The sequence below is a fragment of the Ceratosolen solmsi genome, unplaced genomic scaffold (genome assembly GCF_000503995.2).
Source record: "Ceratosolen solmsi marchali unplaced genomic scaffold, CerSol_1.0 scaffold25, whole genome shotgun sequence".
Classification (NCBI taxonomy): Eukaryota; Metazoa; Arthropoda; class Insecta; order Hymenoptera; family Agaonidae; genus Ceratosolen; species Ceratosolen solmsi.
In genome coordinates this window covers 1524118-1539634 of record NW_011948444.1, presented here as the reverse complement: position 1 = coordinate 1539634, position 15517 = coordinate 1524118, and the positions used below count along the sequence as shown (strand labels likewise).

Genomic DNA, 15517 nt, shown 5'->3' with positions numbered 1-15517 from the left:
AATGTCGATAAAAAGTGAGCAAAGCCGACTATAAAAAAATTCTTTAAATGAAGGCGATGTTAAAATTGAGAGGATTTGAAAATAAAAGCGATTAGTTAATAAGCTACAATGAGAATGTCTTACAGCATTGCGGAGTCCTTGGACGCTAGGTGGCGTTACATGGAGCGGTGTGTATACATCCTCGGACTCTTGCCGTACGTAGAGCATCACCCTCTCCTCCACATCGGCTGAGCGCATGTGGGGCTGCATGTGAAGCCTATTGCCTAGAGTGCCGGTGACGAGCTGACCGGCTCCGAGGCTTGGCTGTACATTTTGTAGCACCGAGCCCTGAAGCTCCTGCACCTGCATTAGCAGTGAATCTTTTTTGTCGTGGATCACACTTAGGTTATCGGGCGGAAAGTGGTTGTGGAACTTGAGGGCAGGCAAACTTGCCCGGGCTCCAGTTCCCGGCTGTTGTGCATAAGGACTGCCTCCGGCACTGCCTTTAAGTCCACCGCCGGCCTCGCCATTGCTCAGTGACGAGCTGTCAGTTTCGCCACCGCCCCCGCCACCTCCGCCGCCCCCGTAAAATCCTGATAATTCCATCGTCGAGAACTGTAAGGAAATCGGTGGTGTTAAAGTTTAAGTTGATGACTTGTTTCTTCGTTCGTCTATAGTAGGTCAACAGTATCGACAAAACCATATATATATATATATCTATATCTATATAGCCAAATAATTTTTTCAACAATTGACATTAATTAACTATAAACTCGAAAGTGATGAAAATTTATTATAAGGTGCATTCACCTTATCGATTGCATGTTCGGCCGGAGGTGAAAAGAGTACAGGCGGCTTATGGAGATCGGCCATCGAATAAAACTCGCTTCTTTCAGTTACGGAATGATAAAGTTCATCTAGCTTTTTGCGTCCAGTTGCTGTCATTTTTCTTTTCGCTGCCCTTCTCTCTTCGTCACGTGTTTTTCTCTCGGCTCCCTGAAATCGTTTATGATTTAACGATATAAAAATACATTTCAAATGCAAAAATATCCATTTTCCGAAGAAAATTAATAAAGGAAATAAATTAATGATATTATTTTATCTAATGCGATAGAAATTTGTGGACATAATTATATGATGATTATGTGATCAAATTTTGTATGAAATTATGTATTAATATACCAATTTTCACGTTTAAATTATACTTTGATCGGTACAGATTGAATTGCCTTCGATTTTTATTGAAATTGTATAAGAGAAAAGATGGCTCACCTTATCACAAAAGACTTTGATTTGACAGTAACCTCGATGAGATGGTGGTGTGTAGGCATGAGTATGTGGTGGTGGCTCTTCGTATGTGTCAACTTGTATATGAAGAGGCAAACCTTTTACTCCCTTTTGACTGGAAAAATCTGTGCTAAGGCACTGTACGGCTACGTTTATCTACAAATAAATATCTCGTGGTAAATTGAAAAAATATCGCATATTATCGACTAAGTAAAACAATAAAAGCTTTTTTTTTCTCTTACCTTGGCCGACGATTCGAGTGGATTCCAATAAACAGCTATTGCATTGTGTGCCACCTCCTCTATGCAACCCACAAGGCCTACGCTGTTTTTTGTGTCTACGAAGTCCAATATATTTATTATAAATTAAATACCTTACATTATATATTTATTTCTATTTTATTTATTCATTTATTTCTTTTATATTGTGAAAGTTATTTGAGAAAGCCTCTCTAATAGGCAATAAATACGATAAATTTTGAGTATCGTCAAAGAACAAGTATACGATAAAATAATAATGGTAATCATTTTACCGAAAATGATTCTTGATCATAGACTTTTCAAAAGAAATTTTATCAGCTTAATATTATTTGTTAATTTTTCGTATTTATTCTTAAGCTCGGTATTCTATCTACGTATTATAATTATTAAAGTAATTACTTTAATTAATTATAATACCGTTATTTATACAGACAAGTTTCTAATTAATCATTTATGAAAAACTGATGAAAATTAAATTGTAATTTGCTTAAAAAGGAAGAGAATGAAGAAGATGAAGAAAAAAACTTAATTTTTGCGGTTAAAAATAAAAATTCAAATAATATTCCAATATGAAGTTTTTAATTGACGTTCTTTTATCATGATCGGGAGGCAAAGAAAATATCCTTATACTAATTGTGTTTTTAAGGATGGATGAAAATAAAGTCAGGAAATGCCGTGGTAATTTAAATAAAATTAAAAAAATTTTAAATAAAATCACAATTAAAAAGCATTTCTGAATTAATAAATAATCTTGATAAGCAAAGCCAATAATGACATATAATATAATCTAATAATAACTAAATTATCCCTTCTTACCCATTTAAGGTACGTCCACCTCCATGGCAGATCACGAATGCTTAAGCAAACGAGTAAAAGAGTATTTAAGATTAATAAGACGTTCATTATGTATGGCTCACAATGTATTTGCCTTAGTATAACAGTCGCGAGTAGTTACCCCCACTTTTTATCCGCGAATTATACATTCATCGAGTTACATATATAACGTCCCATAGATGGTCTAGCGTATTTTATCTCTTTCTTACCTGCGTCAAGAATACGTTGCTTCACAGAATGTTGCCTGCCGTGCCAGAACTGCCACGCCTTGATCTCGTCTTCCGGGCTCTTCTCCTCACGGAACATCAACATAACCACGCTCTGAGATGGAAAGCAAAATTTGTTTTACTGCCTGTCTAACGAACGATACCGAGAGATTATTTCAATTCGGCCTGAGCTAGTCGCCGATCGCAAGCCGGTCCCTTCATAGATTTTATTTTCATAATTTTATGCGACATCTTAAACGACTAAGTTCGTCGTTGCTTTTGGCCGTGAACCATCGGTCAGGGCTCGTTTAAATCCTCACTTTACTTATCAATGAACGACTCAAATAAAGAGTGTCACGTGTTATTTCCTGCATTATAAATGCCTCGCATTATTTGCGAGGCATTTGGTCTGAATCACCGTAATCTTAATGATGCTCTTATTGCGTACATGCAGGTACTATTTATGAAACGGCAATGGATGATAAAGCCGCCTGGCCGACTTCAATTTTAACTCAATATGAAATAGCGCAAAAAGGGAGGCGAACGTTCGCAGATTAAGCAGAGGTAAAAGGAAGGTATTAAGAAACTTGGTCTTGTTTTCTTCAAAGCCGATCCAATGGAAAAAAAAAGAAACGATAAAAGAAAAAAAAGTGCAAAGCGAATATTTCGCACGCATGGCGTTGAGGCACTATCGCGAGACAAGAGTCGCAACGTTCGCCGTCGCGGTGACATCTTTCCTTGCCTCGACCGTTCTCTCGACCGTCGCTCGCTTGCTCGAGAGATCCCTGAGTATCGTGTAACCGTCGCACTATGCCGCACCCGAGGCTATTGAGTATGCGAGTGCCGATAGACTACTGGTATCGATTTTTTGTCTTTCTTTCTTTCTTCCTCTTTTCATTTATTTTCTCCTTTTCTTTTCTTTTTTCTTCTTCGTTTTTTTAGTCTATTGAACAATCCGATCCATCGGCGTCGTTTCCCGGATATTTCTGCGGACGGCAAACGACTCGATTCCTTGTGTCTTCGACTGTGTCGCTTGATTGAACGCCCAACGCTGATAAAGCGGATGACACGGAAAATTTAATTGAATAATCGAGTATCAACGTATTTATCAGCTTCGACAGTGTATTATAAGTTTTCAACTGATCGCTCGAGTAGGAAAATACGCGATTCAAGATTATTTACAAAATCATCGAAAAAACATAGGTTGCATTGAAATTTAAACTACGTAAGTGCAATTATTAGAGAAAAATGATATTATATATAAGATGAGATAGTAAGGGTAGATATCGTTAGACTTTACGCGTAATAAAATCTTCCAAAGACTTTCAAATTTTAAGATATATATCACATAGCGCATGCTGATGCTATATTATCAGTAATTTTCACATTAAGCGATGAGCGGAAAATGCATCGATTAACATATTCGAACGATAAAGTAATAATAGCATTAACATTGAAATCGGACAATAAAAAAAACAGTAATAATAGAATAATTAAAAACATAAGAAAACGCGAGTCTTTAAAAATCTGTTGTCATAAAGGGGCGTGCGAGTGTAGTGAAACTTCGTAAACATCCGGTCAATCTAGCGCTCCCTTCTTCCGAGTTGATATAATGTAGCTTTGGTAGCATGCGGGAGCAAATCAGAGTGGTGGGACTTGGAAAGAAAACTGCTCAAACTCGTAATCGGGGAAAAATGTCGCACCCAAGCTTTATCGCAATGGAAATTGCTAACGGTGCGGTATTTAGCCGCCAATTAAAGTTGCTCGTGAGTCGCGAGAACAAACGACCTCATTCCGTGCCTTTTTCTCTCCCCCTTCGTGCCCCGTTCGAACAGCGATGAAAACACCTATGTTCTTTTCTCGTGCAACCAATCTTACATACGCATTAAATTTCTAGCTGCTATGTGCCACAAAAAGGCGGGACCATTTGAATTGTTAAAGCCGTGAGAGTTACACTGTACTCGTCCATGTATGATTGGAGAAATCTGTTTCTATGTTTTTGTCTTTATGAAAACGAGTATCGTACTTTTCTTTCTCGATTCCTAAATAATACGACACGAGAGCATATATTTTAATATTTCATTCTCTATATTTACCTAATATCACATTACTCTCTCTCTCTCTCTCTCTCTCTCTCTCTCTCTCTCTCTCTCTCTATATATATATATATATATATATATATATATATATATATATATATATATATATATATATATAAACAAAAAACAAAAACAAAACTCAGGTTAAATAAAGAATAATGATATGATTTCTTACTTTTATACTTTGTATAATTTTATACTTTTATAATTTTGCGATGGCGCCTGCCATTAAGATCTTATGAATAATTGTTACCACAAGTACGCGTAGTAACTAATTTTCAAAATAATTTGAACATTTTGAACATTTTGCAAATTGAGAATAAATTCTATCAAGTTTTATTAAAAAAAAATTCCTCACTTTTACAACAATATTAAAATACTAAAATTTTTTAAAATAAAATTATGTTCGGTAATTAGTTAAACTTTAATCTCATGCATATATTGGACTATCTTCCCGATTAATCGAAATTCCTTTTTTTTTTTTAATACGTATCAGTGTCTGCTCTAAAATGAATTAATAACATACAGGAATGCGTTAAGGTAAAGTAACTCACGTAAAAGTAATTTTTTATTGCTCAATGATGTACGAATTTAATTATAGGCGGGCTAATGCCAAAAAATATTGCTTAAATAAAAACTCATTGTAAGCTAATCTATTACATTCAATTCAACAATTATTTTGATAAGTGGATATTGTTTTTTTATTAAATCATTAGACACTTGTTAGGAATGTAAACGATATATTTACGAATAGGATTGGATTTTAAAGAATACTGGGTCCAGATAAAAGTTGATTCGAACGCAATATGCGAATACATAGACGAGGACAAAAAGCGAATGTCGCTTTCTCGCTGGAGGGGATTATTCTTTTTACCTTGACGGTTTGTCCTGATTTTAGGAGAGGTTTATCCGGATCCGGTACGTAGTCCAGTGTAATGCCATAGAACTGGCCCTTGTTAATGTAGGTTATCCTGTCATCCTCGCGGCGTTGTGAGGTGCTGATGGGTGACTCCAAGTGATATTTGAAGCCGTAAGCCGAATAGCTGGAGGCACATCAAGAAAAGAGATGCAAACGAATAAGGACAAAGATCATTAATGACTTTCGCAAGATCCCAAGAGGATTTGGTACGCACATTTTTGTCGATTGAGAAATCGATTGATGGAGGAATCGTTAGAGAGGAGCACTACTGGGCGTGCCATTGAAAAACTTGAAAGGAAAGTTCGTAACTGTCAGGGCTACTTTTTTCAGACCTCATTGACAATTGTCATTTACCTTAGCGGCGCTTGTCATTCCATTTTCATGCACTTTTTGCAGCTATGACTTTTTCCAACTCTTTTCAGCGACACGAGTTTATGTTTTATTCGCGACAGTAAGATTGATATAGATTAAAACAGATGATACTTAATTAAAAATTTTACTATGTCTTTATTATCAGATATGATTTTACAATCTATAATGTATACTTGGCAAGTTTTGTTTACTTTATAGTTTAATAAAAATATATCGTTAGCTAGAATATATTTACTATTTTATTATATTTATTAAATACCTTATTAATACCTAATGTTTCTCAATTCTATTATTATTTTTAAATAAATTTCTAGTATATATTTAAGACTAAGGTTAAGAAAAGATTATTTATTATATTCTACTTTCAAATGTGAAAGATGATATTTGCTTGTTAATCAAGTTGTTTAATCGATATTCCAAAGCATTTATCTCAGGAAATTCATTTATCTGAAGGTCTCACAAAAACAAAAAGACAAATTAACGTTTTTTTTTTATCCAAAGGAAGTGAATGTCTTTATCAGGCTATCGTTAACATTAAGTACTTTACTTATATTTTTCCACCTATCCAACCGATAGTATTTTAAGCGTAACAAATCTAATACGACGCCTTTAGATACATAAACAAAAAAGCCATATTTTGCAGTTAAAGTAGTTTTTAAATGTACGTATTAAAAATATGAAGATAATATTTTATACTATATAAAATATTATACTCTATACATAAATTATAATCTTATGCGCGCGCGCGCGAGCGTGTGTGCAGGCGTACACAAACATCTTGATGGTTATAGATAGTTTAACAAATTTCCGTCGCATTCTTTAAGAACGATCAATAAGAACAATGAATAAGTGAAGGCGATTTTTTTTAAAAGATGACTACGGACAGGCTTATGCATATGCGAAAAAAAGAGAGAGAAAACACGGCACAAGGATAACTATATAGTAGTTAAAGTCGCGGGTGAACGTCCTGTGCGCTCATGCTTGCGTTTGCGCCGCCTACCTATTTCAACTTATTATTATAACACTTCTACGCGCACACATGAACTGACTTGTATGCAAATGGACTTACACATATCCATGCAGATTGTCGAGTGAGTATATAAGAAACGAAAATGTGTGTATATAAGATAGGCACGCAGCGTTTCGCGATTTCACGTGTCGCGCGAGTTGTACGTTTCTCGCGAGAATAAAACCGTGTCGAGCTTAATCGAAATTGCGTTCACGTTTTTCATTTTTGTGTTCCCGCAAGCGAATGGTGAAAAGTTCTCTTGAGCACCGAGTCCAAACGCAGATTATGAACGAGATGTCTGATCGCGATACATTAAAAATTGAATTTGCGATTTCGTGCCTGATACGGCGTCCGCCGGCTTTCATTTTTTTTCTCTTTCTTTTTCGCTATTCTCCATTTACCCTCGGTCTTTGCATGGCTTCTAGTACGATTATGCATACTGCTTTAGATTGTTTCCTCTACGTTTACATTTTTATGGAATTCTACGGATTAAGTCAAGAATATTAGATCGTAAAATTTTTGCCTTTTCCGACTCTAATGGAGATTATAGAAAGTTTAGTTTGCGCTTTTACTTAATATTGTAGATATTCTAAAGTTTTAAATAACTTCGCTAACCCTCATTTGCGTAATTATATACTTTATAAGAAACGATCTAGTTAATTCTACTTTTAAAACTCATATACGTAAAAAAAGAAAAAAAAATCAAATTTTCTACAAGCGCTTACAATATATATAAGTTAGATATTATTAACAATAAATAAATGTCTTATATTACTATTGCTATTACTAATAATGATACTGATAATAATAATTATTATAAATTTAATTAAAAATAAGGAGAAAAAGAATAATCAATTGTTATGAATAAGATTGTAAACATTACATTATTTGAACATTTTTACATCAAAACTTGCACAATTTAATAAAAATAATATTTGAGTAGAATATTGAAAAATCAGGTATTGTGAAAAATCACATATAAGTTTGTATTTATTACATAATAATTATGAGCATAGATTAATAAATATTTTCTTTATTTCTAAATAATACTATTTAGACGGAATGGTAATCAATTTTTTTTTTATTTGTAATTTATGTACGTTCATAGGGCCATAGCTACATTTTTCGTCATCAATACATTCTTTTTTATTTCTTTAGTTTTGATAAACTTTATTGTTATTATTAAAATTTATCGCCGCGGCTTCTGGACAAATTTTCTTTTAATTAATATACTTCTAATTTTATCTTATTTTGCCTCATTGAATTTATTATCTTCTATTGCTAGCGTTTACTCATTTATAATGACTAAAATTAATTACTAAATCAATGAATTATAGAGACTATCGATAATTAAAACAAAGAAATCAAATTATTTGTAAGTAAATAACCATTTTTTTTCTAACATATTTTGTATGAAAAAATGTCTATATTATTTAATCAAAATTCATTCCTATCGACTATTTATTCATTTAGCCACTAAATGATATAGATACATTTATCTTCTATTATTATTAACTTTTTGTTATATTATTAAAATTATGCACCGATGCGTCTAGTTAACTTGATGGGAAAAAGTATAATATTCGAGATATTTATAATTTTATTCATCAAACACATTAGGAGAGGCGAATAAGAAGTATACGAATGTAAGAGAGTAAGAATAATAGGAGAAATATATAATATAAAAAAATAATAAACGAGAGAAAAATGGAATAAGTAATAGGAGGTATAAGAATGTATAAAAGAAAAATGAGAAAATACTTACAGTTTTGGAATCTGAATTTTATCGGCATCGTTTTGTCGGCCAAAGTCGTGCCAGGGTCGGGATCTCGGCGGATTAGGGTTAGAGTTTGGGGTTGTGGCGCCCGTGGTGACGAGGCCGCTACCGTCTCGTTGTATTTGAGCTGCGGGTGCATGGCCTTGTTGGAGCTGCAGCTGAAGTGGTTGATGATGAATAACAGCTCCACTCTCGAGGACGACAGCAGTGCCTGATCCCGCTCCACCCGAACATAATTCCGTATAATCGAAGGACGACTGTGGGTCATACAATATAATCCCATTCATTATTGAACTCAAATTACTCGCTCTATTATTCTATATTAAATAATATGTATTGGCACTTAAGATAATCATTCAGGTAGTCATTCGAGTACATAATTTATTTAATGGGAGTAATAAAATCAGCTCTTTACATTTAGTAGCTTCGAAAGTACGAATTTGAAATACTTTGAATGCTTGAAAAGTATGATGTACATGCCATTATCAATTAATTATGGTCGCGTTCCTTGCAAAATGTTTTCCAAAGTATTTTATTTTAAAAGAGTTCAATTATCATTTCTGCAAATACCAAAATTAATGAAAATATTAGCTTGTATATATTCTCTCTCTCTCTCTCTCTCTCTCTCTCTCTCTCTCTTTCTACACGTGAAAATTCAGGCAGTATTATTATTACATTAAAAACTAAAAATGTAATATAAAGAATCGATTGTGCATTAAAGGCAATGATTTTTTTAATGATGAGATGCTCACCTACAAACGATTATTTATATTTCATAATTGCCAATAAATTTATTTCCTATGCCTCGTATACTTTCGACTAAAAATAAATCGAAAAATAAAACTAATAAATAGAAATAATGTACGAATGATTGGAAAATTGGATCGCCATAGATATTACACATTTCCTCATGCAAAATTTTCTGATAGTGCTAGCATGAAAGACTTTAACGTTCTCTCTCAATTTCTTAAGCTGTGACGCGCGTTGCTCTTATCGCGCTCGTATCTGCGCGGCGATGGAGATCGATAGGTCGCGAAGAAATTCCTGCTAATGTGCCTTTACGTGTATATTCTCGCGCAAGATTTGACTTTCTCCCGCGACTGTCGTTACTACTGTCGTTGCTGTCGTTGTTGCTGCCGTTGTTGCTACCATAGCGGCTACTCGCGCTGCCTCTCCCACTCAAGCCGAGCAGCTAATATGGCATAGACATCTCGATTTTCCTGCATTAACCTGTTCCCGTAAAAGATTACTTTTAGATGTAACTTGGCGCAACTACGTGAAAGTGTGACTCGAGTAATATTATTTTAGTTCTATAAATACAAGAACAATACGCGTAAATGGTGTTAGACATATTCCTATAATTAGGAATGCAATATGCTTTTCAATTATTCGACATTAAATCTTAGCAATCTTTTTATATTTATTTGTCTATAACATCTATGTATTTTTCTATGTATTTGTTTTTATTTACTCTTTTGATTCTGAAAAAATTTATATCATATCATCAATATCAAAAATTTATGAAACTATCTTAAATTTATATATATATAATGTTATTATAATTTATTTATACATTTCGACAAATAAATTTACTTAATGTGATGAAAAATAGATTTTAATAATATTTTTCATTTTCTTATTAGCACAGTTATATAAAACAGTTATTAATTATTTAAAAAGAATATTTTAGGTTTCTAATTGATTTTTTTAATTGAGAGTTATTAATTACTCTGAATTTTAGATGATTTTATCATAATTTTTGATAAATTTCGGACAAAAAATGTAATACTGAAAATTAAGCAATTCATTATTAAACGTTAACGTGAATCTCAATAATCATTCATTGGACTAAATTGGAATGTGAACATTTATAAGTATAATAATTAAAAATAAACCTTAAACTATACTTAATTACACTAAGACTGAATATTATGTGTAAAGGGCTGATCGAAGAACTATATCGATAACTATTTATTATTCATAAGTGAAGATGCACAATATAAAGTATGATAAATTGTAGCTCGAAACTATTTACATATCTAAATGTAAAACTTGTAGACTCGTTGATTAATCGAATTGACGTATCGACATCTGATTTCGAGAATACATTATTATAGTGCCAAAATACGTTCAAATTCAAGAAAAAAAAACGATGATACACATAAAAATATAAAAAAATAAGAAGAGAAATAAGAGGCGGAAGAGAAGAAGCAAACCTGATGGAGTGCCGTCGTTTGGTGATGATCTTGTCTAGGCGTGACTGCATCAGCTCCTATGCCCGAGTCCGGACTGGGCAGGTCAACTGTCAGTACTTTGCTGCTGCTGCTCGAAGACGAGCGGATAGCGTGGGTGGTTGCATACGAACTGGGCACCACTTCGTACCTCGTGTAGGAGGCCGTGGAGGTTGGAAGAGATGTCGAACCAGTTGATACAAGAGGTGGCAGTGCATCACCAGTTACGTAAACGGCTCCGGCTTCCGGATGCAGACCAGTCGAGCCATTGGAGCCGTTGGAGCCGTTGCCACCAGTGCCATTGTTCGACGAGGCTGACGTATAACTTGTTTGCAGTCGAGGGCTGCACGACCCATAAGGATCATATGGACTTCCGTACTGCAAGTCAATCAAAGCATTCTTGCTTAATATGGTAAAATTTTCAAGAAATAATATTATCTTACAGGCGTTGAAGCCTTTAGATTCTTTCAACTTTTAACTAATTTCGTCGTAAAATGATGTTTGTATGCTTGTTAAACAATCGAACGTTGCATAAAATTAAGTTTGCAAATTCAAATAGTCATCAAAGTTAGTAATGGAAACAAGGCGGCTACAGGAGTATAGTAATTTAAAGTAATTATAAATGCAGTTGCTCTCATTGTGTGAATAAGATTTTTAATTTTTAATTTCTCAGAATGTCTGGGAAAATTTAAATAATCAGTAACGCATACATTTATAGAAGACTCGATGAATGCTGGAAATAGAAAATTTATAGGGAAGCTAAGTGATCGTAATTACGCATAAGTTTTGATATGCAAGTGGAGTATAAAAGTGCGAAGACAAGTAGAGAAAAATAGAAAGAGGCTAACAGTATAATAGATGAGTCACCTGGAGCTGATGTTGGTGATGGTGATAGATACCAGGTGGCGTTGGACTGTCAGGTTGTTGATTCTGCTTGTGCCGCTTGTTAGACTGCTGACCCCCCCTTGAGGAACTTAAATCCTCAGGTTCGCGTTTTACGCCTGCAATGGCAGCCTGCTGCGATTGCGGGCTGAGGGGCAGCGGCAAACCACCTTGAAGACTCTGTCCTGGGCTATGTGACTGTTGATTGTACTGATGAAGAAAGTGATGGAGTTCTCCGCCCGAAGCTTCGGAACCGGATTCCAAGCGTCCGGTCGAACCACCGCCTGGAGCTTCCTGCACCAACAGCTTCTGGCCCATCACGCCCCTAAAACCACCGTTCCATTACTGCACCGTTGACGCGATATTTCTTTTACTTATATTGTATATCCTTCCGTATAGAGCTATCAATCGATACAGAGTTATACGATAAAGTTAAAGATTTACTCATATTAACGTCTAAACTTTTTATAAAATTTATAGAATTCATATGATTCTATATAATTTCTTGTTTTTGCTCAGAAGGTATTGATTAGCATATGATCGATTAAGCTACTCGCCTTCATTGATTAATTTTACTTATTTATTTAGAATTATATTGCTTTTATATTAAATTATTAACTAATAAGTACTACATAATCGTATATGCATAATTTTATTAAAATATTATAATATCGTAAAAAGTATTTATATTTTTTAAATATTTCTAATACAAGTTTCTAACAAAGATTTTTTTATTATACAATTTCACAATATTAATAAAATGTTACCATAATATTTTACAGAAATGTATTGAAAAAAAAGAACATCAGAATATTATTGAAATATAAATTAGTTGATATAATTAACGACTTATTTATATGGTGAGTAATTTGTAGCTTTAGTATTTGCTTTAAAATTGTGCATGAGAAAGTTGAATAACAAAATGATATGAATACAATATCGTTCCCTCGATATTTTCGAAGCCTTGTTAATAAAGTCTAGCTGAAACATTTTATTATTCATTCGTTTTTATATTTTTTAAAGCATATTATAAAAGCATATATTATTTTCTCTACCATCGACACATCGTCCGTTAATGCACATATATAGCAAGAGTTAGTTTTTTACACAACGTCTGTTCACACGCGCCTGCTTCCAATAACGTATAACGTCACGTATCTCGCGGATTAGCATTGCATTATAAAAATCGCAAATGTAAGTAAGTAAGAGAGAGAGAGAGAGAGAGAGAGAGAGAGAGATATAGATAGATAGAGAGAGAGAGAGAGAGAGAATAACTCGCAGATCTATTTCACTTAAGCCGAATTCATGAGAGCTTATAGTTTTGGGTTTTGTACATATATACGTGAACTCTCAAAGCACTCACGCGAAACCTCCTTCGAGACATGATGTAGCAGCGACATCAACATCCGCCAAAGAGAGACAGAGAGAGAGAGAGAGAGAGCAAGAGCAAAAGTAAGAGATCAGGTATCAGTGCCAGTGGGGCTAGAATGGAATGTAAAAAAGGAAGGAGGCTTCCCCCATTGTATAGAAGCATCTGACCGTGGAGTAGGTACGAATGTGCATGAGCTAGTATCTAGAGGGAGAGCGTTGGCAGTTTATAAGGGTTTCAGTATTGTGGATATGCTTTATCATGCTAAATATAACATGTTAACTACTTCACATAATACCAAACGTTATGCTTTTCTTTCTCTCATCTTGGCTTGCCTTACAGCTCACCTATTTTACGACATGCGTAGTAGAGCGACGAAGAAGGAAAGGGGCAAGCTTCACTGTCGAGAAGTTGGGGGCACTATTTTATTGCTCTGCGATTTATGAAAGCTACTTCAAGCGCGCCGACAGCCGATTGAATGAAAAAGCGCTTGAAAAAGAACAGTCTTGATATTCGACGTATCAAACTCGAAGAGCCGTATACTTTTGCTCTTGACAGTAGAAGCACAGGTGAAGGGATCTAATCAACAACTTTGGAAGCATATACGCGAAGTATTTGGATTTTGGTATCCAACAATCTTTATACCCCTTATGATTTTTCTTTTAAGATTCAAAAAGAAAAAAAAACTAAAAACAAAATACAAACAAAAGCAAATTATGGAGGCTAGTTAAACACGATCACTACGAAATTTTGATCAATGGTTGAAAGTTAAATAATTGAAATGTATTTTCATATTCATATAGATATTTAAATTTTTATTTTCTTAAATAAGTTGATAAAATGTGAAAAAAAATGCACTTCAGAATGAATAAATTTGCAAGGAAATATTATGAAAAACGTCATAAAATATTCAAGTAAAACTTTTGTAATGTACAGCACAATTAATTCATTTTTTTTTTGTTTTTTTTGTTTGTTTTGTTTGTTTGTTTTTTTTTGTTTTTTTTTTTTAACAAAAAGGAAGCAATACAGAAAAACTTTACCCTTTTTTAAAATAATACGGTGATTATTCATCTCAGTGAATCGTAAAATTTGAGTATTATATGTAATTTTTTTCCTTTTATTTGTTCTTATAAAACATGAAGCGACGTAAAATGTTTTCAGTCACATTCGATAATGGATAAAGCAAAAGATATCCGTCAAAACTCACACCTCTGATATATGAAACGATTTGAGCCTTTCTTGACAAACATTGAGCAATGTAAAATGCAAAGAGGAGAAGAAGTTGTAGAACAGAAGTTAACTGGGATGTTGCGAAGGAAAAATGACAGAGGAGATTGAGGCCATCAACGCACCTCAAGATATTTATTGGAATACGTTTATGTATACACTTTTTCACAGTTTTTCTTTCACTCAAATTTGCTGTTTCAGAACGAAAGCAGTACGCATGACAAAAATCATTATACTTATACTGCCATAATATAATATCCTTGGAAATGTATTTTTTCAATTATATTTTATTTTTCACTATTTGTGTAGGTATATTGTTATTAAATAGATTTTTATGAGCAGATATTTTTTTGTATTTTTCAATGATAAAATGAAATTATACTTAAATTTTTTTAAATTTATCAATATATATATATATTCATGGAATATATTAATTATGACGAATGTGATAAGTACATAACTTAATGGCTTACGGCTGATCACTGGTTTATTTTTAGAATTTAAAGCACGTAATGTGAGCATAGGTTTGTCTTTAGTACTTCTTACGTAACGAAAATTATTTAGTTCTTATAAAAGTTTATTTCTTTTTTATTTTGCGTTTCTACTATTAGTGTGATATAAATCTTAGTATTAATATTCAAGACATGAAAGTGTTTGCTTCGAATTTGCACACGAATTATAATTAAAATATTTATATGTTACAGGAAAACACGGACATAGTTCGCATATTTATGGATGTGAATGATTTCCTCGAAATACGTTCTTTCAAAATATTTAGTGCTTAGGAATAATCGAAAATTTGATTAATGATCATAACTTATCAACCAACTACTGAATAAAATTTTCGTAATTGAAGTGCTGTATTAAGTTTTAAAGTAATTAATTCAAGTTATCGAAAAAGATTTGCGTCTGCATGCGACTGGTTGAAATAAAGTCATCAATTGTGTAACAAATATTCCAAGCGCTTTATTTAATGTTAAATATTTAGGAGGAAAAGTAAAAAGTCCCTTTACTTGTGGAAGGCACCTAATTAAAAAAAAAAAAAACAAAAAAAAACAAAAAAAAA

At 33.4% G+C, this 15517-nt stretch overlaps 1 protein-coding gene across 1 annotated transcript in view; it reads right to left on the bottom strand.

The window, feature by feature from the left end:
* grh (grainy head) overlaps positions 1 to 15517 on the bottom strand; it is a 94903-nt gene that overhangs the window by 4659 nt on the left and 74727 nt on the right. Inside the window, exons 6-14 of the mRNA XM_011504350.1 lie at positions 11841 to 12180; positions 10959 to 11351; positions 8731 to 8999; positions 5540 to 5708; positions 2570 to 2681; positions 1509 to 1603; positions 1252 to 1422; positions 790 to 975; positions 124 to 594 (exon numbers count right to left, since the gene is read on the bottom strand). Coding sequence (XP_011502652.1) covers positions 124 to 594; positions 790 to 975; positions 1252 to 1422; positions 1509 to 1603; positions 2570 to 2681; positions 5540 to 5708; positions 8731 to 8999; positions 10959 to 11351; positions 11841 to 12180 — 2206 coding nt within the window. The remainder of the gene's footprint in view (positions 1 to 123; positions 595 to 789; positions 976 to 1251; positions 1423 to 1508; positions 1604 to 2569; positions 2682 to 5539; positions 5709 to 8730; positions 9000 to 10958; positions 11352 to 11840; positions 12181 to 15517) is intronic.